This window comes from Simochromis diagramma, unplaced genomic scaffold, assembly GCF_900408965.1.
Source record: "Simochromis diagramma unplaced genomic scaffold, fSimDia1.1 OVJJ01000486.1, whole genome shotgun sequence".
In the NCBI taxonomy this organism is placed as follows: domain Eukaryota; kingdom Metazoa; phylum Chordata; class Actinopteri; order Cichliformes; family Cichlidae; genus Simochromis; species Simochromis diagramma.
The window spans coordinates 4,069,067-4,096,731 of record NW_024387047.1 but is presented as its reverse complement, the minus strand read 5'-3'; the positions used below and the strand labels follow the sequence as shown (position 1 = coordinate 4,096,731).

Below are 27,665 nucleotides of genomic sequence, written 5' to 3'. Positions count from 1 at the left end.
ACACACACACACACACACACACACACACACACACACATATATATATATATATATATATATATATATATATATATATATATATATATATATATATATATATATATATAAGAACAGAAAAAAAGAAAAAACGGAGTAGAAAGTAGCAGCAGGATAAAGGTGTGTTCATTGCATCTCAGTTATTCATCGTTAATAGTCACTAACAATGACGTGGTTAAACAGAAGCGTCATATCAGTCGTGGCCAACTTATGGGATAAGTAAGGTGTGGTATGGAAACAACAAGCATTTTTGGATTGGTAACCTACTGCTAGCTGTATAGCCGGTTAGTTTCTTTTTAATACATTTAATGCTGCCTGTTTTATATATATATGCATTTGCCTTGTGATGTAAAAACTAATATTTTAGGCCTGTCTTGAATTCTTTGTGACTGCTCTGACCTTCTTTTTAAAATGTGAATTGTCTCCTTGTTTGTTTTCTTGCGAGCAGGTTAGTAAGTCATGATAATGCACAACTGATCAACTATGGGCAATACAGAGTTAATATTGGCAGTGCTGAGATGGGTGGTTGCAATGCCTTGCATGTGGCAGAACATCATTGGTTAGCACTGCTGCTTCACAGTAAGCGCTGTCCAAAGACATGCATGTTCAAAGACATGCATAGGGTCAGGTTCCCTGGTGATTCTAAGTTGGCCATATGTGTGGATGGACATCTGTTTCTCTGTATTTACACTGCAGTAGACTGTAAACCTGTCTAAGGTATTCACTGCCTTTCCCCCTGTGACATGGTATATGTCATATAAAAACATGGCAAATTTTTAAACTGAGTAAAAAAAAAACTGCAATAACAAGCTTGAAAAGCAAGTCATACTAAAAAGAAATAGCTGGAAGAACACTGTGCAACTAATTAAGTAACCGGCAATGAGTCAGTAACATGACTGGATATGAAATGAGATTCTTAGAGAGGCAGAGTGGATGTTTTCTCTTTTTGGACCATTCTCTATAAACCCTACAGATTGTTTTGTGGACAAAATCAGTAATTTTAGAAATACTCAGACAGCGTGCCACATTCAAAGTCACTTAATTTCACCTTTCTTTCAAATTCTGATGCTGAGTTTGAAATTTCGCAGGTTGTCTTGATCATGTCTACATGCCTAAATGTACTGAATTGCTTCCATGTTGTTGGCTGATTAGATATATATTTAGCTGAACGGGTGGACCTAAAGAAGTGGCCAGTGAGTGTAGAAAGGATAATGCAGAGAGCGACCCAAAGCACAGTACAGAGCAGCAATTTTTGGTTATTTAAATTCATTCTTAACGACTGAGTCATATTTTCTTACACACAACAACCATAATATTATGCACACTTATAGTCATACACAGTTTTCAAATGTAGATAGGCTAATATAGTAATTTCTTTTGAGACTTTAAAATAAAATATTAACTACCGATTGCTTGTATTATACATTTAGAGGAGATGGAGGACCACGGACAAGCCTTGTGATTTTTTTAAAAATTATTATTAATAATAATATTTTTTTAGGAAAACCAAATTATAAAATTTCCTGTTTTTCCCTAGCAGCTTTATTCATTTTTCACTCTGACAAAGGGCTGGAAACTTGATCTGTCTTGCTTAACGTAAAAGGAAATCTACACGCAGACTGTCTAATCGGTTTCCGAATCAATGACAGTGCTCAATATTCTGAACTACTCTAGCCAGTTTGGCGCTTCGTTGCCATTTTAATCTTGAGTATTTGGCTTTACGACTGACGCTGTCGTGGTCAAGGCGTCAGTGGCAGAATCTATTAAATATTTGACAACCTGCCTCTATGAGGTGCGCTCTGCTCTGCTATCGATTGTTTGCGTCTAGTCAAAGATGGCGCCGTAACAGCCCAGGTTTGTTTTTCATGGGTGCAAAGTATGTTTAAGTGCATTAACCGAACGGCCCAGTTTACGAGATATCTTCAGTCAGCAGGCTACGTTTTCTGTCTTAACCGACCTTTTAGGTGAGCTCTTTTAGGTAAGTGTTGTAACTGAAAAATAGGAGAGTTATTTTTACACCGAGCAGCGAGCTGGCTAAACACCAAACTAATCTTAGCGGCTCGAGCCGGTTTTTTGACCCAGCTAACCTCACTAGCTAAAGCGAAATGTTAGCTGATCCTACATTGTGTATTTGTGTCCTGCGCTTCCGTGATCGCTTACAATACACTTTTTAGCTTTGCGGAACCAAATGTTTGCCAGCGAGTTAGACAAGACATCCCGTTTCTCACATGGTTGCTTGGTAACTTTTCTGAAGCTTTTATCCCTCATTAAATAAGCTAGCGCGACTTTGCTTTCTGCGTAATGGATTAATTTGTGTCCTCTACTGAGTCACTGTAGCACACTGTAATCCCCGTTGTGCTCAGTACCAGAGAGATGTAATGTTTCCACACATCTACGTCGTGGCTGTCTTTTAACTGTCATTGCTGTTTAGCTTACTGTACGTAAGTAGCAATTACACCAAGGCAGTAATAATAGTTGGTTATCTAAACTGTGTTGCTGGTTTCGTTTGATTTTTTTTTGTTGTTGTTCAAAAACAGTGTTCCCGAAAATCATTAAAGATTTCATGTAATATTTCAGTAAAACTGCAGTAAACGAGCCATGTGTTGCTTAACAGCTCTTACAGTGATGTGTGGAAACTACGTGAGTCACGGCACCTGTTAAAACACAACTCCCTTTAATCCTTATGGGTGTTTTGTTTTTTGTTTTTTTCTTTTGTTTTTTTTTTTTTCATATTCATTCAGACAGATAATTTCTATATACACAACTATCTAGAAACGCTCTACTTCTTTATGCTTCCAAGGACCCAGACTTTCTTTCATTTATTTATTTATTTATTTTTATTGGTCTTGAGCAGTAGTTCTCCAGACTTTCTTACATTTTTCTGACACAAGTTTTTATTTGGACTCTGGCAGCTTTTTGAGTCGGTTTTAGCCATTGTACATGATCATTTTCACAATAATCTTTTTGATGTTGGTTTTTAAATTTTGTTAAGACACTTAACACTAACCAGGTGATTCCCATAGAGCTATTAGCTGAAAACGTATGACATATGTTAACATCTTGTGCAGTGTATCCTGCAATTTGAGGAAATTGGTTAAAAGAAGTTTTAGGCCTGTCACTTTTATCTGCAACAGATGAACCATATCTTAAAGTCATGTCTTTAAGGAATAGAGGAAAAAAACATCCTGTCAATACTTGAAAGATGCATCTGGGACCTTCAGATGATCCATCTGCTCGTCGCTGCACTCTCATTAGAAACGTTCTCAGCGGAAGAATGGATGTCACCATGTTTCACTTCTTAAAGAATGCAAAATTACACAAGAACAGGACTTAAAACCAGTGGAAGAACAAAATATTCTTACACAGTGATGAATCCAAATTTGAACATTTCAGTTCAAGTCGTCAGCAGTATATATGGAGGTGGTTGGGAGAGGTCCAACTGTGAGTTTCTACAGTCATCTGTGAAACATGTTGGAGGCTATGTCATGGTTTGGGACTGTGATGTTGGCAATCATGTAAAAACTGATGAATTATTACTAACCTATTTAACAAACTATGCAGTACTATCTGGAACGTGTCTGATTGGTTCATTTTTAGAATGACAGTGTGTTTAAGAATAAAGGTGGTCATACCAAATATAGACTTCTAAGCTCACTTGCATTTAGAGGAATCTTTTGTCCTAAAATCTCCTTTGGCCATTATGTCACGTTAAATCAAAACATATTAAAATTTTAATTGTAAGTGTCCATTTGATTTTCTTTGCTTGCAGACTGGTGTCATCCTTGTCAGTCAGAATGACCGACCCGGCTGTGAGGAGGGTGGTTAGTGATGTTATTCGCTCACCTGAGGATAAGCGGGAGTACAGGGGCCTGGAGTTTATCAATGGCCTGAAGGCAGTGCTCATCAGTGACCCGACCACAGACAAATCTTCAGCTGCTTTGGATGTCCACATAGGTAAATAGGTTTTAATTTTCTTTGTCCCGGCCAGGTGACCATGATTTTTTTCCGTGTTCTATCACACCATTTGGAAAAGCAGAGCAATTTTCCCACATCATAATATAACTGTGCCTTGCTGACCAATATACTTTCATGCATAGAGTTGCCTCATTAGTTGCCAGATGTCTTTTCAGCTTTGGATGGGTATTTCTGATGTCTATTATCTAGTATTTCTGTTTGCAAACTAGATATGACATTATGTACTTATCTGGTTTCTCTATTATAGCTTTTCACCAGCAAATAACATGTAACCCACAGCTTAAAGTTCTCACTGACTAAGCATTAGATAGTTGTTTTGAATGTCTGAGGAAGTTGTGAAATTCCTGTGACATTCTTTTTATATGTTGAATAAAAATGATAAAGAATTTAGTCATGTACATCTCATTGTATATAAATCTACCTGTTCTGGTGCCATTACAGATCTGTTTTTCTCACCTGGCAAACATTAAAAGTCACAACTGTTGCATGGATGAAAGAGAAGCAGCACCATTAACTACATTTCTCTGGGAATTTCTTTACAATTTGCAGGTTCTCTGTCTGACCCACCAAACATCTCAGGGCTGGCACACTTTTGTGAACACATGCTGTTCCTGGGAACAGAGAAGTACCCCAAGGAGAACGAGTACAGCCAGTTCCTCAGTGAGCACGCAGGCAGCTCCAATGCCTTCACCAGCGGAGAACATACCAACTATTATTTTGATGTTTCCCATGAGCACTTGCAAGGAGCATTAGATAGGTATGTTGGTGTTCATTTGATAGTATTAATTTTGGCAGAAACATCAAAGTGATACATGATACACATTTAAAAGCTCAGTGGTCTTAAATTTGTAGTAGATAGATAGATAGATTTAAAAAAATAAATAAAAAATTATATATATATTTTTGGTGACATTGTCTAATTGTTCCCTTGTGCTGTTCAAGCCACCTGGACTTCAGTGGTAGGAAAGAACTGTGAGGAGTGATCTGAATTATTGATGATGATTCCTTTGTGGAAAATGAAAGGATCGTATAATTCAGTTAGTCAGCCTAATTTTCCTATTCTTATTAAAAATATATACAGACTAGATATCTGAATATTATGGTTTTTCTTTTAAAATTATAGTTACTTAATTAAACCAACATTTCTAGGTTTTAGGAGGTAAACAGTGAAAGATTATGAGTATTTTGGAGTGTGTATGTTAAGAATACATCTATTAAAAGAAGTTCATGGTCCATTTCCTTTGCAATAATGGTGTTTGTTTGTTTTTTTTAAGCAGCCTTATGATGTGACAGAACTACAGTGATTACTTTTTACAGTATAATGTTTGCTGTGTACATCTTTAAATGCACACTATGAATTTTAGAGTGTGCTTAGCATTTCCTCATTTGCATGGCAGTTGCTCTGACTTTGTACTCTTGCAAAGCTTTTGTTCATTTTCCAAACAGTCATAACGTATAATCTGTATTTAATATAAACAAGATTGTACACACCAGAAAATGCTGAAAATCTGAAATCTAGTAGTATTATCACACACCTCTGTTGTTATTCTACATGCTGAAATGTACTCCTTGATAACAGCAACTTCTGACCTTTGTAGGTTTGCCCAGTTCTTTCTGTGCCCATTGTTTGACGAGAGCTGCAAGGACCGCGAGGTGAACGCTGTGGACTCTGAGCATGAGAAAAACCTGATGAATGATGCCTGGAGGCTGTTTCAGTTGGAAAAGGCCACTGGCAACCCAAAACACCCTTTCAGTAAATTTGGAACAGGTAGAGACTGTTCTTGCCAGACTTCACTTTAAAACTGTCTTTACATCATTCATTCTGACTGCTTAGTGCATCGCATTTCAATTTTTATAGCAGAATATTTTGTCTGGAGAGCAAAACCGCCCTGCACAGAATATTTAAGCAAGAATTCCCTTCATAGGGTCGATATGATGTGTTTTAGATTTTGTATTAGACTACTAATCTAGAGCAGAATCCAGTCACATATGTTAACTGTGGCTAATATTTGATTAAATGAGGTTTACATTCATGCAGCCTACTTATTATAAGAGACGGCTGTTTTAGCCCAGAAATACTTCTTAATGGCTTTGGTTTTTTATTTTAAACATGAACTAATTTCAGTTTGTTTTTTTTGAGTTTTCTGATAGTCATTCCAGATCAGAGTGACGTATACTCTGAGCAGCTCTGAGCTCAAAATAGCCACCTGATGGCAGTCTTGAATTATACCGTCTGTATTCCCATTAAGAACAGGAGAGGATCAGACGTATCTGAAAGCAGTGCACTCAGCAGACTAACATAGCTTCTCCTGTCTGCTGCTTTGATGGTGTCTCTTTTAAAAAACAAAAAAACACTTAATTTGCCTTAGAAGTGCTTCATGTAGACTGTAGCACTTGTTTTAGGGGGTTGATTTTATAATATAGAAATTGATTATGGAATGTAATTTCACTGAATTTCACTACGGGAGTGTGTTGCCTTTTCTTAATTATATTAAAATGTACATTGCTGATCTTTTTATAGGAAATAAATTGACACTAGAGACCAGACCATCTAAAGAGGGGGTTGATGTCCGTCAGGAGCTTCTGAAATTCCACTCTACATATTACTCTTCTAACCTCATGGGACTGTGTGTGTTAGGAAGAGGTAAGATGACATTGCTCACGCATGTGATGTTTAAATGTTGCAAAATAATCATCTGATCTGAACAATGTGCAAGTCATGCATGAATGTCGCCTGAATTCTAGTATTTCACATTTCATTGTAGAGCAAAACGATGTGTTGTTCTCAAATCAGCTGTGATAATGTGCCTTGGTGTCACTGCCAAAAACGAGAGACTTTCAAGATAACATATCTGTTTCGTTCCATCGAATAACGTGAAAGTGATGAGAGACTTGAGTTACTGGCTTTTAGGGACATTAAACCTGTTGTGAAACATTTTTGACTTAGTGGTACCATGGACAAGTGCTGCTGCCATGCCTTAAAAAAAGAGCTAATTTTGTATAAAGTAAGCTATATTAATGTATTTTCATTTATTAATAGATTTATATAAGTAATCTGAAGTTGCAAAATAACTTGAAATTAAAGCTTTAAAATGAATAAATGAATGCTGGACTTGTAGACTCACCATTCTTCCAGTCCATACAGGACACATGATCCTGCATACCACAGTTCACCCACGCATGTAGTTAGTAATTAGAAGTAAAGATGTGTTATAAGTCATGTGGGTGTGGTGTCATACAGACTTATTTTTCTTTTCTTGTCCTCCTGTACTAAGCTGTATTAATCAGTGAGCGTTCTTAATATTTAAAACTTCAAGACTCAGTTTGAAATCAAAGTTGTTAGCTTCACTTTGTGGAGAAATATTTTGTAGCATTAAATCCTACTAAAAAATTGTGTTGGTTTGATAGAGTTTATATTACCTAGGAACACCTTGGGTTAATTATAAATATGACTCAAACACTACTAAAATGTATTACCTATCCAAATTAATACATTTTAGTAAGCTGAACTATTACTTCAAATACTCTTAGACAAAGAGCATGTAGATTTAAAAAAAACAAAATACAAATGTTAAGTGCCAAATGTTCAGTAATGTACTTTTAACTTAAAACTTAACAGTGTCTAATTTCAAACCAGGATACACACAGTTCTTTGTGGCATTTGTTTTCTGTTCCATTATAGGCCTTTAAGAATGGCCTATAATCTGCTTTAGTGTTAAAATACAGACTGCAAGCAAGGTTTACTTGAGCCAGTTTGTTTGACAGCTAAAAGTTACAGGCTTGAAATGCTAATAGCTAGCCAATCAACTGTTTTGGGGTTTTGTTTTATTTTTTTAAGGGGGGAAACTTTATTGTAAATTCAGTATCTGTGATTTTTTTATTTATTTATTTATTTATTTTAAACCCTTTGTTGGCAGAATCACTGGATGAGTTGACGGCCATGGTGGTTAAATTATTTGGAGAAGTGGAAAACAAAAACGTGCCTGTTCCAGAATTTCCCGAACACCCCTTCCAGGAACATCACCTTAAAGTGAGCTGCTTACTTCTCACTCCTTTTACATTTTTACTGCATTGCAAAATGTCTGTAAACGTTTTTTCCCCTAACATGTTACTTTGGGATTCATAAATTCTTCTGTTTACTACAGTCATTGAAGTGTCAGATGAAAGAGCCCTTAGTAACACATTTCTGGTTGGTGTTCTTCTTTTTTCCTGTTACAGCAATTCTACAAAGTGGTTCCCATCAAAGACATTAGAAATCTTTATGTGACTTTCCCCATCCCAGACCTACAGAAGTACTACAAATCTAACCCAGGACATTATCTGGGACATCTGATTGGTCACGAAGGACCTGGAAGTTTGTTATCTGAGCTGAAATCTAAAGGTAGCAGACTGCAAGCTGGTGTCAAATATTATTAGAGCAAGTGATACACTTAGTAAAACCATATCCTAAAATATATGATTGGCTCCGAGGTTACTTAATTATGTGTTAAAATGTATAAAAACGTAAAATGTAACACCAGGAGACCTGTGTTCGTCTAATTTAGTGATTGGAATAGAAGTCAATTTTCTTTTAGGACAGAAACATTCACAGTAACAGTTTCTTTTATCATAAAAATGAAAGAAACACCTTACTAAATTTTCACAATAATTACTTTCTAAGGCTGGGTGAACACACTTGTTGGAGGTCAGAAAGAGGGAGCCAGAGGATTCATGTTCTTCATCATCAATGTGGACTTGACTGAGGAGGGCCTCTGTAAGTCATGCATCTCACTACTTTACATGAATTGTACCTAGTTTGTGTGTTTTGCATGTGATTATGATCAATCCCAGTATGTGTAGGGAAAAGAAATGTAAATATTAAATCTTGGGGCATGATCTGTGTGTCACTGCAGTGCACGTTGAGGACATAATCTTCCACATGTTCCAGTACATCCAGAAACTACGTACTGAAGGGCCTCAAGAGTGGGTGTTTGAGGAGTGCAAGGTGATTTTTTTTGTTGTTAGTTCAGTGATACTTTCTAAGAGTCAGTATAAACGGATTTCCTATTCCTCACTGTAAAAGCTAGTTTTAAAAAAGAAATTAGAATAGCATATGGATTCCATTATGTGCATCACAGTTAATAGATCTGGATCAATAAGCTAAATGAATGTAGTCATTGTGTGTTTGGTGATTTCAGCTGTTACACCTTCAACCTTTTTGTCTCTCTCTATAGGATTTAAACAATGTTGCCTTCAGGTTCAAAGACAAGGAGCGTCCCCGTGGCTACACTTCCAAAATTGCAGGTTTACTACATGTAGGTCCCTCTTTTATCTGCAGTCATTGTTTCCAGGCAGCCTTGTCAGAATCAGGCTAGTTTTTATTTGTATCAAAATGCACACTATGTGATTGTTGCAGCAGGTGGAGTAAGGTACCAAATGTTTAATTTACTTTTTGGGTTCTGGGGACAGCAGTCTAAGGAGGAAACCCAAGACTTATCTCACATTAGCCAGTTTTTCCTGTGAATCCAGGGAGATAAAGAGTCCTTCTCTTGTCAGACAGGAGATCTCCAGTGAGTCTTGGGTAAGGGCATGCGGTCAAATGCATGCAAAATACCCACCCCTGCCGCTGTTTCTCACCTAGTGCAGCTCCAAAGTGGAACAGAGTCCAGCCCTTCCCCAGGAGCTTTGTTCCAGAGTCCAAGCTATGTGTTGAGGCGAGCCCACTATATCCAGTTCATGTACCACAAGCAAGTACATGGAAGCCGGGGATTGTGTTGAGACCTTCACCTTTGAAGGTCCCACTCAACATGGGCCCCTACAGCCCTTTTAGACCCATGTAGGCTTCTTTGGGCAAAGGCCAGCTGGATCCCATGGGCTAAAGCACATGGCTCCAAAGTGGGGCCTTGGTCCTTTATTTTATTTTTAATACAAGGGGTTGCGTTTGCATATTTAAGATGGAATACATGCACATCTCCATACATTTGAGAGCTTGCAGTCATTGTAAGATATTATGTAACAACTTTGTATATCTACTGTGCTACCAAAAACACAGCGAGGTTTTAATAGTAAATGAGATTCATCGTCGGTCCTTTTAAGTAGAAGTTTAGAATTTACTTTATGGAGGCCTTTTACACATTTGTGTTTTCAAACGGTGCAATGCCAACAGCTTTCTTTGTGTGTCGTAGTACTACCCTCTCGAAGAAGTTCTAGCAGCAGAGTACCTCTTGGAAGAGTTCAGGCCAGATCTGATCGAGATGGTGCTGGATAAGCTGAGACCAGAACACGTCAGGTCAGTGTGACTTTGCAATGTGTAGTGAGGCTCACTTTACCTTTTCTGTTACCAAGTAATAAACTGCACAAAACTAGAAGTAGATTGAGGCAATAACAACAGTTGTAAAAGAAGACTGAGTTTTGTGTTTATCAAGCAAAAAATAACCTGCTGATTAGATCATTTCTGCAGCAGTGAACTTGTTGGGCAAATTTCTGTTTGCTTCTTTTACTTTAATCTGAATGTATAACCTCTCAGAGGAAGACGTGGGCACATAGTGTGATAAACTTTAAGCTAAACTTTACAGCTGCAGTCCCACTTGGATAACTGGACTGAAATAAAAGTGGGCCTGGTGTAGCTTTAATTCATTTCCTGGGTTGCAGCTGCTGTGCCAAGCAAAGTCCAGACTTGTAACCGGTCCATTTCTTAATGTGTATTAAGGAGACGACAGCATGCAGTCATTGGTTGACCCTGACAGTTTGCATGCCAGTCTCTTCCTTTGCTGAAGTGGCCATTTAATTCTGGGCTTTTGCCAAAACTGCTTTAAATTCATGAACGAATGCTTCTTTATTTATCCATCTCATTCCAGCTGCAAGTGAAGTCACCGAGAAACACCATTTCCTTTTACACTGAGTCCTTGAACTTTGTTTAGCTAAAACATACTGATGGGATAAATGTTCAAACTTAGGAAAAACCTGCACTCTGACAGCTCCAGCCAAACGATGTGTCAATGGCTGTGCACCACCTGAAACATGATCGAAATGGAAAAGCACACACATCTTGTGCAGCTAACAGGCACTAAGTAGCACAGAGGGCTTTTTGTATAGATCTATATTGTGACCTGTTGTCTTCTTACTTTTCCAGAGTTGCAGTGGTGTCAAAATCATTTGAAGGACAAACAGACATGACAGAAGAGTGGTACGGCACGCAGTACAAACAGGAGGCCATCTCTGAGGAGACCATCAAGGTGAATGATTGTGTCCAGTTTTTCTGCTGTGTAATCAGCGTATAACCGCTACATCAGTTATATAAGGCTCTGATTGTTTATCTTTTTCTGTTGTAGAAATGGGCAAATGCAGACCTCAACGGCAAATTCAAATTGCCAATGAAAAATGAGTTCATCCCTACCAACTTCGAGATCTACCCTCTTGAGAAAGACTCTCCGTCAGTTCCCACTTTAATCAAGGCAAGTGTTTTCTCTGCACAGCTCCATCATCAAAGTGTTGTCACTTTTCATTGTCTGACTGCACTGGACGGTCCCTGCTTACCTGCTTCTTCTTAAGTCTCTTATGCTTTCATATGGAAATGTGGTATTGTGATTTAGACATCAAGCATTAGTTGTTATTGTTATGTCAGGATCAGAGGAACTAAGCGGCTAATAAAAGCTTACATTTCCCATCTCTGTTGGAACAACTGAATAAAAGTTAGTATGGCTTTTGTTGTTTGTTGCTAAGAGACCTATCAAAGTAACACTGTTAGATTTCTGTGATTAAATGAGCGTCGTCTGCTTGTACAGTTTACCTTCTGCTTGCATTTCAATGCTTTACTTTGTTAAGACTTTCCATGAATATGAAATTAAGTTTGGTTTTCATTTCTTCCAGGACACTGCTATGAGCAAGGTGTGGTTCAAGCAGGATGACAAATTCTTCCTCCCCAAGGCTTGCCTGAACTTTGAGTTCTTCAGGTGAGTAGTAAATATAGAGGATTTGTTCTGCAGCTGGAGTGTGGACACAAATTCTTACCAAGTAAATTGTGACTCTTAAGATTAACTCAATAATGAGAAATAGTAAATGTACTGCTGCTACAACAGTGCATAATAAGTTTTAAAGTAATCAGATAACAAAGTGCAAAAATAATTATCAAAATATTCATTTATTAGCGTCATCAGGTTTCCCAATATGATATGGAGACACACATTTTCTTTGAAGTTGTGTCAGATATAAAATTGCCAAAGTTACCTACTTTGGTGACCCCTTGTGACAAGGGAGCAACTAAAAGTAGCTTTTACGACTGTACCGGAGAGTAGATCTCATATTGGTTACACTTAAAATGCTGATCTTCTGGAAAATAAGTCCAGGTTTGACTGTGGATGGTCACAGGTCAGCATGTTAAAAGCAACAAAGTTAAATGAGTGCCATGTGTAACTCCACATAAATGGACACACCATTCTACTGGTTGTCTTCTTTATTCAAGGTAGGTGGCTGTTCCCTTGTTCAGTGTTGATTTAATTTAGTAGGATTAAATGCTTCTGGAATTAGCTACTGTGTAATATAGGATCGTTTGGATTAACTTGGATCAGCTTCTTGACAAACACTGCCAAACCCTTCTAGGTGGGACTACAATTAGACAGTATTAGTCTGTAAGTAATTCCACTGTTACACTGCTGATAGCTACAGTTAATTATATATTCATAAATTGTGAAACATGCTACACAGTAGTTGCAGTTTGCATCAGCTCGTGCAGCTTTATTTGTATGCTTTGTGTGACATTTTCTCTACAGCCCGTTTGCGTACGTGGACCCATTGCATTGTAACATGGCATATTTATACCTGGAGCTCCTCAAGGACTCCCTCAACGAGTATGCATATGCAGCCGAGCTAGCTGGCTTGAACTATGACCTCCAAAATACCGTCTATGGGATGTATGTAAGTATTCACAATCCCTCCCCATCTCCGACCTCATGCCGCCTTCCCTTTATTATCCTCAAATTGGGCTACAGTGGCTCAGGCAGGCCTGGGTCAATAGCTGACGTTAACCTTCCAATCTGACCGCGTCTGTGGCCAGACTGCAAGTTACAATAACAGGAAACTGTCGTATATTGAACGTTTTTTATTGTTTGACATGCTTGATCATTCGAGACGGTTTTGTAGAGATTTTGAACCTGCGTGTGTTTTACATCACCTTCTAACCTGTACCCGGCTGGCATAGTATCTGTTTTATTTACAACTCCCTCTTTTATAACTGCTCATCAACCTCCTGTTAAAACACCATGCCTACCTGTGAGGGCTTTTATTCTCTCCATATCAAATCATCCTTTAGGTGTGCTGGGGTTAAACACACACCTGTAATTAAGGCATCAGTTTTGAAAGTCAGCCACTATTCTTCCATCAAAAAGTTTTTGTCAGTCAGTGCAGAACAGAAAGCCGGTCATGTGGCTGCATATACATACTCTTCATTATCATTCTTCTCATATGTGTTTTTATTTAGTGTTGGGCAACACTTGATTCCCAACAAACATTTATTTGTTTCATTTCTTTCTTTTTTTCCTTCCATTAGTCGCTACCTTTACGCAGACCCCCTGCACTGCAACATGACCTACTTGTTGCTCAGGTTACTGAAGGATGATTTAAAAGAGTATACATATGCAGCCCGCCTGGCTGGGCTGGTGTATGGTGTAGCCTCAGGGATGAATGCCATCCTCGTAAGTAAGCCGTTTGAAGTCTGGAGGGAAGATGGGGTGCCAGTGAAGGCTGCACTTTGAGGCTTTAACAGAGTGAAAATAACTTGGCGGTTGGGGTTTCTACACTCTTGATTGTGTGAAATCCTGCTTGTTCAATCTGAGAGAGAAGTCTAATATGCATTTTCTTGCAAATAACAAAACTGGGAGTGACATCACTCCTTTGTTCTTAGGTATGTAGAATGCGGCATTAAATTTAAAGATCTGTGCAGGTTTATCTAGGAGGTTTAACATCATTAGGAGTGTATCACTAAATCAGGTGTTTTTCTGTTTCCTTGATTTATGAATGAGCAATTTGCTTGTGTGCGTATGTGTGAGATTTAATGTTGTACATCAAAGTAATGGCCTGAATCAATCTGGTTTGCTGTGGTGTTGTCTCTCCACTGTTCTTTAAAACCTGCTGACTTCTAACAACTCTTCAGCTGTCATAATAACCAACTAACCTGCATTCATTAGCTCCCTTCTCACCTGTGAATTCATGACTGGTGTGTCCTTACAGAGGGCTGTATAGCTGTGTGATGGGCTGCAAGTAATTGATCTGAGTCAGCAGTGTTAGTGTGGATGCTGGCCGTTTGTCAAGGTTAATGATGTTTGGAGAGATTACTTTTAACAGGTGTCACTGCAGGGGCTTGGCCACAAGGTGAGGTGAGCTGTGGGATGAAAGTGACAGTGAAGCCCTGGGAGGTTATGCTGAATCCTGAAGGGCCATTAGGTGTGCGTGATGCAGGAAAATTCATTTATGCCCAAGCACGTGCAGTGAACTCAGGCAGAACATTGACATTCTTTTTGTTTTTGAGTCTCTAGAGATTCAGATTATTGTTCACCATGAGGAGTCGGTCTAATCTGGAAAGATTTTCTTCACAATAGTTTGGCCAGCCCACAATTGAATTAAATGGAGAACATATTCATGTATTCATGGTAGCAAATGAATGCAAAACCTTCAATAACAACAAATGTTAACTGTTATGCTAATAAGCTTAATGTATCCTTTTGTTTGTGATGATGTGCCGCCTGTCTCCTGTCACTGTGTGCTGCAGCTGTCTGTTAAAGGCTACAGTGACAAACAGCACATCCTGCTGAAGAAGATCATCGAGAAGATGGCCACTTTTGAGATAGACGAGAAGCGCTTTGACATCATCAAGGAAGCTGTAAGTTCAGACTCACTGACTCAGTAATAGTTTAGCTTCCAGTCTCAGTTTTAATGGTGATCTGATTCTGCCTTCTTTCTTTCTGCAGTACATGAGGTCTTTGAATAACTTCAGAGCTGAGCAGCCTCACCAGCATGCCATGTACTACCTCCGTCTTCTAATGACCGAGGTCGCTTGGACCAAAGATGAGCTCAGAGAGGCTCTAGATGGTGAGACTCTTAATGTTTCTCTTCTGTCTCAGCAGGAATGCTTACTGGCTGCTTTTTCATCTGTGAACTAAACGGAGTTAATTAAAACACATAATACAGAGCATTTCTTACATTAAAAAAAACAACTTGTTTTTGGAGTGGTAGAAAACCAAGCATGTGGTGAACTTCCACAGGCATTTTCCACACTCACTGAAAGGTCAGTTCAGGTCCCAGGATGGTGCAGTAGTTGGCGCCACCCCCTCGCAGGGAGGTTCCTGGGAAGAAGGTTCCAACTCCTTTCTGTGTGGAGTTAGCATGTTTTCCCTGTGCTCCCTGACTTCTTCTCACAGTCCAAAGACATGCATTTTTGGTAAAGTGGTGACTCTAAATTGGCCATGAATGTGAAGTACTTGAAGCGTGTGGACTAAACCCAGTAAAGCAATCAAATTGACCTGAATTACTGTAGTCAAGTCTCAGAACAGGTCAAATTTAACCCAGACACTGTAAAGGTTAAATCACATAGCTGCAGTGAAAAATGTGAAACTATCACTGAAGTTTTCAGGTTTCTGCACACAGTAGAGGCCTCTCCTCTCACCTTGGGTCTTTTCTTTTCAGTTTTTCTCCTTTAAATGCTGAAGCTGTCCTCTAGCAGTTGCTTCCCTAGCTGCAGTCTTTCCCGTGCACAGTGCCAGTCTGGAGCCTGCAGGGCAGCTTGTTATATTTTTAACCACAGAGCTTACACAGAGTATCCTCAGATTCACACGAGACTCAATTACCCTGCTGGGTCAGGACCTGGAGCTCAGTCACCTGGGCCTCCAATTAGCACAGCTCGTTTTTGTTATCAGTCTCTTTAGCCCGCCATCCTCCTCTGTCTGTGGTCTCTGAGATGCTGCGAGTGTCATGACTTAAATTTAAACTTTTATGCACATCTAACTCAGTCTTTAGGTATTATTTTTACTACTGCAATATGACGTGCTGCTTTGCTGCTTTGTTCATGGCAGGAAGACTGCCCGATGAAATCCTCACACTCAACAGTTATTCTTTGAATCAGTCTGTTACCAGCCTTGGAAAATTACTCTTTGATTGATTGCTTTTGCCTGTGATCTGTATTGCAGATGTAACTCTCCCACGCCTTAAGGCCTTCATACCTCAGCTGTTGTCACGGTTACATATTGAAGCACTTCTTCATGGCAACATCACCAAGGAGGTTTGTTTGGAGTCACTACTTATTACTACTTATTTATCCATATCTCAGAGGTTTATTGTCTCATTAGATCCCGTGAACCAGCTGCACTTCAACCTGCTCGTCGGAGAATAACACTCTTAAAATGGAGGAATGATCCCTTTTGTGATCATCAAATTATAATAATGACCAGCTTCTCTAACAGCAGAAGATGAACTAACTGAGGGGTTTATGTGAGAGAACAAAACTGATTTAGTTATATCAGTGGAAAAATTTATAGATAAACATAAACTACTCACCGAGAGTCAGTACGGATTCAGATCAAGCAGATCAACAACATTGGCACTATTAGATTCAATAGAATACATCACAAATTCCATAGACAAAAAGCAATATGTGGCTGGGTTATTCATAGACTTGACAAAGGCATTTGACACTATAGATCATGATATATTAATAAGAAAACTGGAACGTTATGGTGTCAGAGGGGTAGCTTTAGATTGGGTCCGGAGTTATTTAGGTGACAGGAAGCAGTTTGTGAAATTAAATGGTGGTTGCTCCTAATGTATGGACATTGCTTGTGGTGTACCCCAAGGGTCTAAAATTCTTCAACTTGTACATTAACGACATCTGTAAAGTGTCCAAAGTATTAAAAATGGTTCCCTTTTGCTGACGATACAAACATTTTTTTGCTCTGGTGATGATCTGCAGAATTTATTGGAGGATATGACTAATGAAATAAGTAAAGTGAAGTTCTGGCTTGATAAAAACAAATTATCATTAAATTTGAATAAATCTTAACTTATGTTATTTGGAAATAGTAGTTTAAATACAAATGCAAAGATTCAAATAAATGGTGTTGATATTGAAAGAGTCAGTGAAAATACATTTCTGGGGGTAATAATAGATGAAAAACTTAACTGGAGAGCTCACGTAAGATATTCATTCGAATGTATCACGAAGCATTGCAGTACTAAACAAGGCAAAACAGGTATTCAACAGAACATCACGTCATATTCTATACTGTTCACTGGTTTCACCATACTTAAGCTATTGTGCAGAGGTCTGGGGCAACAACTATATAACCACATTACATTCACTTTTTACTCTTCAAAAAAAAGCAATTCGAATCATCCACAATGCAGGTTAAAGGGAACATACAAACTCACTATTTTTGCAGTCTGAAATATTGAAAAATTGACGATCTAGTGAAATTCCAAACAGCACAAATTCTATTCAAAGCAAAAAATAAAGAACTGTCAGGTAATATTCTGAGTATGTGTTTTTTTTTGAAAGAAGGAAGTTATAATTTAAGGGGTTTTTGTAACTTCAAAACAGGGAAGGTACGTACTACAAGAAAAGGCTTTTGTGTTTCTGTTCATGGAGTTAAACTATGGAACAGTCTGAATATGGAATTAAAGCAACGTCCAAACATAAAACGGTTCAAAAAGAGTTATAAAAATATGATCTTCTCGAACTATAAAGAAAAGGAAAATATTGAAATTAAGTGAATGTCTCTATTTAAAAACAAAAAATTAATGATGTGATATTATAGTATATCAGAAATCTGTTCACTATTTTTATTACAAGTTATATCAGTAAGGAAGCTGACTAAATATTAACTGATAATTTATGGCAAAGGGGTGGGATTAAATAAGTGTTTACTTCTTCCCACTCCCTTTCAACATGTAAATTAATCAGAACATTTTGTATGTATTTTGTATAGTATTTTTTCTTTTCTTTTCTAAATGTACCTGTATATTGTTCACATGTTGAAATAAATTACCAATCCTATCACAATTAATGTTATAAAATATACAATGTTTAATTTTTTTAGGAAATTAAAAATTCCTTTGGCAAAATGTCTACACTGTATATCAGTGAAGTCAAGATGCTTACCACGCATATTGAGAATAACTTCTATCACAGTTGACTATACAAGTGCTCCTAAAAAGAACCTGCTGGTTATTTTGAGTAATGTAGTAAATGTTGGTAGGTACAATAAATGTAAAATTCTTGAATCTCTACAAAATGTTTTTCTGAGAGTTCAGCTGGTGTTACTCAAGGACTGAAATGTTTGAATTTCATTTCCATCTGTCACTCCTCTAGTCTGCTCTTGGCATGATGCAAATGGTGGAGGACACGCTCATTGAGCATGCTCACACAAAGCCTCTCCTCCCGAGCCAGCTGATTCGCTACAGAGAGGTGCAGGTTCCAGACGGTAGGTCCTCTACTCCTCCAAACCACACACACGCACAGACACACACAGATTAAGCACCGTAAATCTTCATCTGCCAGTCATGACTGTCTCCACGGCGACCACGCAGATGGGTTCTTGTCCAACACTCTCGCCCTCGTCATCAGTGACGCCATCGTGTGTTTGTTGAAAAAAGACCTGATTGAATTCAGCATCCCACATTTACCTCAAAGGAACATAATGGTCACTGAGTGGAAATGGACGTCATTGGCTACAATACATACACACCTCACTGTCAGCAGCTCAGACAATGAACACACACATGCAAACCTGCACTGCCTTTCAGGTCACATTAGGAAAGCTGAATGATGTGGAGGTGAAAAGCAGAGCTATAAATTATACAGAAAATTATCAACGGTTTCCCTGTGACTCAAAGTCTACAATGAGAAACTCACATTTTCACACATCACATCAGTATTTTGAGTATTCAAAGGATGCGTCCGACAGCAATGTTGAGCTATTGCTTGCTTCAGTGTTTGTGGAACTTTTGACATGTTGAGAACAATGTGAGAGGAGCTGTGGCTCGGTGCTCAGGGAGTGTCAGGTCCAGAGTGCTCAGTCAGCATGTGCATAGAGACACCTGCATTACTCAGCCTGCACTCGTCCTGCATTCAGAGCAGACTTGATCACAGTGGATTTAAACAAACTAGAGTTATTGCTGTTGGCATTCAACGGGCTGTTTCTGTCTTATTGAAGTGTCCCCTGTCCTCTATCTGAACTGTGCTGGTTTTACTGTACAGTACTTATCTATGGCTCAAGCAGTGTACTGAAGTTCAGCTGCAAAACTACAATGAAACAGCTCATGTGCTTTTTGTAGGAATTGCTTGTGCAAGTTTCTAATGCAGCACTGAAAGACCTGATTAAGTGTGCAGGGATGGATTGTATTAAGTTGTACAGCACAGCTGGTGAAATTCATTTCTAAGCTTATCAGAGTTCATGAGTCAGTGGATTTTGGGTTAATGAAAAGGATTGTGCTTTAAATGACTTCAGATGGTTTTGCTCACTCACATGCCAAGTTTAGTTCTCAGCGTATCTCAGTGAGGTCCTGTTGAACCTTCACAGACCAAAAAGCAAAGCCAGAAGAATTACAGGTGCTCATATTTTTACATCTAGTCTCTCTTTCCTGTTTTTAGTCTTTTTAATATTATATATAACTGCACCAGTACAACAACAAGGTGAGTACATGGGGTTAAAGTTGAAAAATTAATTAAAAAAAAAAAACAACAACAAACTAATGAAATACATTGATGTGAAGTGTCATTCAGTTTTCCCCATAAAATGAAATGGTTTTTATCGCCACATGAATGAAGGCGGTCCAGTTATTTTGCTTTGCGGGGATTTTTTGGTGATGTTTGTTTGTGGTCATCTTTTCATAGTGTGTATATGATTTGTCTTCCATGATTACAGCATAAATGTATATTCTTATGTTCCTCTCAGGTGGCTGGTATGTTTACCAGCAAAGGAATGAGGTACACAACAATTGTGGCATCGAAATCTACTACCAAACAGACATGCAGACCACCCACGACAACATGCTGCTAGAGCTGTTCTGTCAGATCATCTCTGAGCCCTGCTTCAACACACTGAGAACCAAAGAACAGCTGGGTGAGGTTGCAAAACACACATGATAGGGCATGACACAGAACGTGGGTACCTTTTTCCAGACCATTTCAAGTTTATACAAACAGTGTCAGCTTTATCAAGTTTATTATTTATATTATTCATGCATCTAGTTGGTCCATAGTGGAATGGTTTACAAAAACCTTTCTGGAACAGTGTTTACAGCAGTCTGGAGCTCTTACCTACTTCCTCTCTTAATCCCCCAAAAGGCTACATTGTCTTTAGCGGGCCACGGCGGGCTAATGGAGTGCAAGGGCTGCGTTTCATCATCCAGTCAGAGAAGGCGCCCCACTACCTGGAGAGCCGAGTGGAAGCCTTCCTGTGTACTATGGAGAAAGCTGTGGAGGAGATGAGCGAGGAAGCCTTCCAGAAACACATCCAAGCCCTGGCCATCCGCCGCCTGGACAAACCGAAGAAGCTGTCTGCTGAGTGTGCTAAATACTGGGGAGAGATCATCTCTCAGCAGTACAATTTTGATAGAGGTGAGGCTTCCCAGCAGTCCAGTCCACCTCTCTGATAACTCTTAATTATGTTTAGTTTAGTTTGCAGGCCAAATGGGTTTTTCCTGATCTACCAGCTTGTGTAACACAAAAAGACAGCAATCCGCCCAGTTGTGGCAAATGGCTGCCCCTCCCTGGGCCTGGTTCAGCCAGAGGTTTCTTCCGTTAATCATATATAAAAGGATAATTAAAATAGCCTACCTTATTTAATCATGGATTCACTCTTGAGTCAATCTCTTAAGCATTGCAAACGGGAACTATTGTCTTTTTCTTTCTTTTCTATTTTTTTTTTTTTTTTTTTTTATATTTAATTAATTTACTTCTGTTTTTCCTGCTGTTTTGCAGACAACATTGAAGTGGCATATCTGAAGACGTTGACAAAAGAAAACGTAATGGAGTTTTACAGAGTAAGTAGTATAACTTTATGTCTCATGATGCCTCTTCCTTGGAAGACTTTTAACAGCATGAGACATGTCCTTGTGTCATGCTGGATTGCTCAGTCTGACACCTGTTTGAGACAAAACTGTTTGTAGCTTTTTTTTAGGGTAACTGTAGCAACTCCTAATCATAGTTTAGACACTGGCAGGTTCGTTAAGCAGGATCAATTTGTGCACTAGATGAGGTTCAGTTCATTTACTCAGCTGCTACCTGCAGCTCCCTGGTCAGCATACCTGTCAAAGTGGCCACGCCCCTCGCTGTAAGCCTGATGAAGTTTCAAAGGATACATTATGAAAAGACTTCACTGAACTTACAGATGTTCTCAACATGCTTTTTAATGCTGTGAAGTTGAGGCTGTTAGTATGGGACTCTGTGGGAGTTTGGCCACTCAAAGAACTACAGTTTTTCATCAGCATCTTTATTTTCAAAGGTCACATATCCTCGCCCCCACGTTTTGCACTGCTGAAAGAATATATGTCAGACAAAACTCCATTAGTATCTACTCAGGTTGACTCGGCTCGACATGTTTTGAGGGTATTCCATCAGGTGGTAGTACCTGGTACTAGGTACTTTTTTTAGTACCTTTTCAACCGGAGTTCATAGCGATCAGAGGCGATCTGAAAATGTGGCGTCAATAGACTGCATGTCATCGATTGGGCAGTCAGTGGCATCACTCGATGAGTCACGAGAGTGTCTCCTGTACGAAAATCATATTTACCATTTCTGAAACCCGGCATAAGAGAAATGGCTACACAGAAACAACACTGTGGTCCCCAAGTCTGACAGAAAGCCACAAACCTAGCAGCAGGTATAACATCGCCTCCAAGTCCACCTCTGTTGTAGCGTTCGTGTCACATACGTGACGTCACGGGATGTTCGGTTGCGTTGCTAATAATGACCCCACACACATTAGGTGGTACTCGATTGTAATGGAAAACGAGTCGAGCTGAGTTGCGAGAAGGTACTAATGGGGAAAAAAGGACTTTATTCAGCACCACCTACTCTGTGTGTGTGTCCACACATACACAGATCCGCTGCATTCATTCTGCCCTCCTAGCTTTCATCTCATCCAGCCTCCTGCTTCTATTCATAGCTGTGGAGGTGACACTGACACAGGACGCTCACAGCATATCAGCGGCAATAATGACAGCCAGCCGGCTTGTTTCGGGGGGATAAAGAGCCCAAGGACACCTGGCCCCAGAAAGAATTGGCATTATCGGAGCCCTGCAGAAACCATTACAGCCCCCATGCAGAATAAACCTAATGCATTTCTAATGTCATATCAGCAGCAATCGCACAAGCTGCGTCTTTTCTTTTTTATTATTTAATTTCTGGTTGCCACAGTTGACGCCGTCTGACTGCAGATGAGCCAAATGTTCAGTCTAATATAATCCTCCATCCAGAGTCAGAGATGAAGCCCGACTGTGTCGCTAAATCTCCACAGGGCTGTCACTACTGATCACACACTCAGTGGGGAAACACACACAGCCATCCTGTCTGTGCTGGGTTTCTTTTCTGTGGTAGCAAAGCTCTTTCCCAAAAGTGATGAGTCATTCCATTAATGGAGGGAATAGTTTCTGGTGATGATGTTCCCTGACAACCTCCATGTATCATCCTCACCTGTCTGTCTGTCTATCCAGGAGCGACTGACGGTCGAAGCCCCAAAGAGACACAAAGTGTCGGTGCACGTGCTGTCCAGGGAGATGGACACCTGTGAGTATCTGTAGACACAAGATGATAACATGGGCTTCATTTAGACACCCACTGAGGTCGCTCACTGACAGTCTGACCTGTCTGTGTGTACATCAGGTCCAGTAGTGGGAGAGTTCCCCGCTCAGAATGATGTCAACCTGGCTCCTGCTCCTTCCCTGCCACAGGTAAGGATCAAACTTTTTATTTTCTCTTGATATGCACTGACGAGGACATTATACTACCACTGTTCTATTGAAATATAAAACAAATGTCCTCATATGTGGATCTCATTTTTCTCAGAAACAAAAATTGGGTTAAAAAAAAAAAAATCTGGTAATTCTTTGTTTCCAAGCAAAGAGAAATTAAAAATGCATGCCATGAAAGAGTTCGGGTCTTAGGAGGTTAAATGTGAAAAGGTGACAATAACCAGGACATCCCAATACATCTCGTTAACCAATAACTGAAGGGTAGAACTGCGAGCCACACCATTAACCTGGGGGGATTTGTAGCTTGTCTGTGTCTCACACACCGAATTGCTCAAATAGATGTTATTATCTCTTTTTTTCTTTTTTTTTCTTTTTTTTTAATATAAATTAAAATTCTTCACTCTGACATTTTTTTTGTTAATCATCAGCTTGTGTCAAATGAGGTGGACATACCTTTCAATTGCATCTTCTTCTTGCTATTCTAGCCATGCTCAGTGAAGACATTCAGGCAGCTCCTTTAATGTCCTGGAGGCCTCTTGGCAGCCTCTTTTGATCAGTTTTTCCTTTTCTCCATTTGTTGATGACAGTGTTCATTGTGTTCTGTAGTGTCTAACACTTTGTCAGAGCCTGCTTTTAGGCTCCAAATTATAACATGTCATTTAGAAAGATAATAGCATTTGTTTGTTTCTGGACTATTTCTGGAGTTTATGGAGGGGGTCGTTTTTCAGCCTCCCTTTGATCTGATCTTTCTTGCAGCCCACAGTGATTCAGGACATGACGGAGTTCAAGAGGAGTCTGCCTCTGTTCCCCCTGGTCAAACCTCACATCAACTTCATGGCAGCCAAACTGTGAGCGAGGCCGGCAGGTCGACACAGCAGGGAGGCACGGAGGGCGGCCCTGCTCTGTTTCACATCTAACCACTTCACCTCCTCCTGCCACTAGGAAGACCTTCATCTGATGGAGCCTGCATGAGTGTGTGTTTGTTTGCGTGGATGCATGTTGACTGCGGGTGTGTGCACGTGTAGCAGGGAGGAGCCACTCAAAGAGGAAACAAAAGAATCACAAAGTTGTTGACGTAGCTGTGATAATTATAGAGGTAACACCAGAATCACCTCATGTAACGTCTCTAATAGGAGACGTAAGCTCACGCTTCACAGCACTGTGTAGGCTGCTGTAGACGAAAAAGAAGCAAAACGACAAAAAAAAAGAAAAAAGCTGAGGGCCAGGACCCTTTAATGAGTTCAAGTGTACTGCGGAAGCTTCACAGTAGGAGGCTTTTTATTTGGATTATTCAGAGACATCCTGCTTTGAGGATGGATTGTGGGTTTATTGTGATGAGCTGTTGAGGTTAAAGACAGTAGCTCCATGAAGGTCTTTGCTTTTATTTGTTTGGACTGGTGTGTTTGTAACTCTCTGAGAGGAACCACAGCTCTCCTGGGGGGGAGAAATCCCAGAAGATGCACTCGGGAAAATGAAATCTTTTAAGTCAAATTTCTGAATTTTAACGTGTTTGCCTGTAAACTGCTAAAATATTGGGATCCTATGAGGAGCTGTTTTTAAATTGCTAACCACTAAACCATGCCCGTACATTTCTTCTTTTTAATGCGTTTCACAGTAGTATGTCACTCAGACATCTCAGGGGTATGTCCATGCTGTTTTGTTTTTTATTATTATTCAATTTTATTAGTAATTAAAATAAAAACATTTAGTCTGTCATCTACATCAGTACGTTATTCAATTTACAGTGTGATCGGTTTCTGAAAACTGAAAAGTAGCTGCTGTAGAGACATTTTGTTTCTCTCTCAAAGCTTTGGGGAGGTCGTCAGGATCCGTTCACTCTGCATGAGAGACTTTCTGCAGCTGCTGCCTTTCAGATTAGTTTGTAACCTGGTCTGATTTGAGGCACAATCCTGGAGGATCCATTCTGTCCCCAGCATAATTCTGGGTGAGCATTAGCTCTTAAAGCATAGATGTCAAACAAAGCAGCTCGAACTTTTTCTCTAAAAACAAGAAAACATTTCATATTGATGTCTGAAGGCGAGAGTTTGGTAAAACGCTCCAGTCTGGATCCTTTTACCGAAATATATGCACTTCTCTCACTAAGCAATAAACTCAGTGCTGTGCAGAGGAAACAGCGTGGGCCTAAACCCCAGAGAGGACCGCCTCCAGCCTGATTGCTTTGTTGGCCCTGCTTGGTGCAGTGCTAACGTGACCTGCTCTCTTGGTGCTAACCAGTTTCACAGTGTAAAAACTACTGCTGGTGGAGCCGCAAATCTTAATTTATGTTTTCCCATTCCCCTAACATATCTGCTCTCAGGTAGAGTTCATGAATAGTCCTGCTTTTTCAAAAGTTTCTTAAATATGTCCCGGCATTTTACTGTCTCAATTAGATCCAAACTATTTCATTTTTTTAATTTCAAACAAGTCCATTATCAACTTCTACTGCTTTAAAAGGCACTATATTACCTTGTGGTGAAAACCCAAAGAACCAGCAGCAGAAGCATGCCTTAGTCTATTACTTACACAGCATGTAGCTCCACAGCGTCTCGGGAGAGCCGGTGATAAAGCAGTTTTCACACAGCGTTCTAGATGAAACCAATGTTACATATCAGGCTTGGGCGGGCCGTGCACTGTTTGACGTGAATTACCTAGTGAGTGGTTTTCATTTAGAAAATCAAATTTTTAATTTCTGGATGTATTTAGCAACTCAGAATGACTGTGATTGGCTGGTGGGGGTCATGGGCAGGTGAAGAGTGCTGAGTTTGGTCTTTTTATGTTTCTTGTGTGTTTCTAATTAATAAACAGCTGAATGGAAGCTCGTCTGTCCCACTTTTCCAGTCTCAACACGTGCACGTCAACATTTGGAAAATACATTTATTCACAGAGCTCATACTGTAGAAGTCTAACGTTAGAAGCATCGTGTGCAGTTCAGCCTCTTGGCAGAGAGGAGATCTGATGGGAAAGGTTTAGTCTGCAGATCTCAGAACACCTGTACAGAAGTTGGCATGTGCAGGTTAAATATTCCAGGTGGTTGGTTATACAGTGTGTTAAACAGGCTCTCTCACTCAGATTCTCATCTCAGCAATAACTTGTTAATTCAAAGCCACGTTATTTACACATGAACAAAGGAGTTTGATACATTAGGCTTCACGTCTTATAAACCAAACAGTTTTGGTCGGTTCACTCAAATCACAGAGCTCTATATTCATCCGTCCTAATATCTCAACATTTCAATACATTTGCCAGAAATTGTGGATAAACTTGAACATTACCTCACAGTATTTAACTGAAACAGGAGCACTGTGATGAATTTTGAAAATTGGAGATGACTTAGGTACCAGGGTTTTATCCTGCTCATCAAAGCCATGTGCAAAACAATTGTGATCATGCTTGTTGACAGTGTAAGTGTATTTGGACCCACCAGATCCTCTGCAGGTTTGAGTTGACGCTGCTGAACATGAGTTTCCCTGCGATGGTGGGGAAGACCAGGGCGCCACACAGGATCCGTGTGGCCCACATATGGTCTTCCAATATCCTCTGCAGGGATCCGAGGAACTGGACAGCCGATCCCTGCACACACACATGAGTATTAGTTTTATTCCTGCGTAAACCTGAGGGCGCAGCTGCTGACACAGTTGAGTTTCAGAGGCTGAGGATTTATTTATTTATCTGTTTTGTGGCTCTGATGAAGTGAACACCGACCAGCTGCAGTGAGGATTTCTGTGATGGATGAAGAGACGGTGTTTGAGGTGTTAGTAACTCCATATTATTTGTTTTTGTCTGAAACTTGTCTGCTATCATCAGGTTATGATAATCAAGTTTCTGACTAAGCTCCTTACATGGATTTATATTATTGTCTGTTTATTATTTATTATTGGCTGTTCTTTAGCAGCAGCAGACATTAGAGCATCATCGTTTCACACTGACAGTTACACCTGAGTACGGTTAGACTCACACAGTGCAGTATACATCTAATGAACAAAAGTATGAAGATATAAATGTAGATACACATTTTCAGGATCAAATGTAAAGAGTGTGTCCTGAGGAAATGGAAAACAGCTGCACACAAGTCCAACTAGTTGAACTGTGAATTCAACACATCTAAAAATAGAAACAGAAAGCAGGCCTGATGCATGAAACTGCTTTGTGCACTGTGAATTCAGTTGCCTTTACTCAACTTAACTCAAGTAGACACTTATGTGACAGCGGTCCAGTAGATGGAGCCCACCATGATCCCTTTATCAATGCTGAAGTTCACGGATTTTACTCAGAAGACGGAGTTGTGTTTTTGTCCATCAGTGAATCATTCTGCATGGTTTGCTGAGCTACGATTTGAGGGAAAGGATAGCTATTATTATCGCTATTGTGGTATTTCAGGAACTCGTGCACCGGGATTCCTTGACTGCTGTAGTATCTGATGAACTTGGATATGATGTTAGAGGGACCAGCCAGCTGCAAAGCGATTGCGTGATCACAGATAAGAATGATTCCGAAATCCCGGAACATTAAACATAATAATAATAATTATTATTATTATTATTATGTTTAAAAAACAAAGTAACAGTGCTCATTATGTATTAACCTTAACGGGTTACAGAAAATGGGCCACCTGAGTTCTGTTCTCGGCTATTTGTTTGTGCCTGCTGGTGTGCCTTTCTGTATGTGCACAAGCATGCATATAAACACAAACAAAGTTGTGCGCACATGAGCCTCACAAT

General features: G+C 39.6%; 1 protein-coding gene across 5 annotated transcripts; it reads left to right on the top strand.

Annotated features, from left to right (window-relative positions):
• The first annotated feature begins 205 nt into the window (after window positions 1–205).
• On the top strand, window positions 206–25,762 carry ide (insulin-degrading enzyme). Of its 5 annotated transcripts, none has more exons than XM_040044654.1 (25): window positions 206–320; window positions 3,806–3,990; window positions 4,561–4,768; window positions 5,610–5,779; window positions 6,533–6,655; window positions 7,929–8,041; window positions 8,230–8,392; window positions 8,672–8,764; window positions 8,904–8,995; window positions 9,225–9,305; window positions 10,176–10,279; window positions 11,123–11,225; window positions 11,322–11,444; window positions 11,860–11,942; window positions 12,759–12,903; window positions 14,753–14,863; window positions 14,952–15,072; window positions 16,167–16,258; window positions 18,344–18,455; window positions 19,929–20,096; window positions 20,321–20,593; window positions 20,957–21,018; window positions 22,690–22,762; window positions 22,859–22,926; window positions 23,704–25,762. In XM_040044654.1, the coding sequence occupies exons 2-25, from the start codon at window positions 3,831–3,833 to the stop codon at window positions 23,797–23,799; spliced, it is 2,937 nt and encodes a 978-aa protein (XP_039900588.1). In that variant the 5' UTR covers window positions 206–320; window positions 3,806–3,830; the 3' UTR covers window positions 23,800–25,762. The 5 variants fall into 5 exon arrangements, with proteins under 5 accessions (XP_039900588.1, XP_039900589.1, XP_039900586.1 ...); XM_040044655.1 differs by lacking the exon at window positions 206–320 and adding an exon at window positions 1,872–1,890; XM_040044652.1 differs by lacking the exons at window positions 206–320; window positions 12,759–12,903 and adding exons at window positions 1,893–2,000; window positions 13,535–13,679.
• The last annotated feature ends 1,903 nt before the right edge of the window (window positions 25,763–27,665 follow it).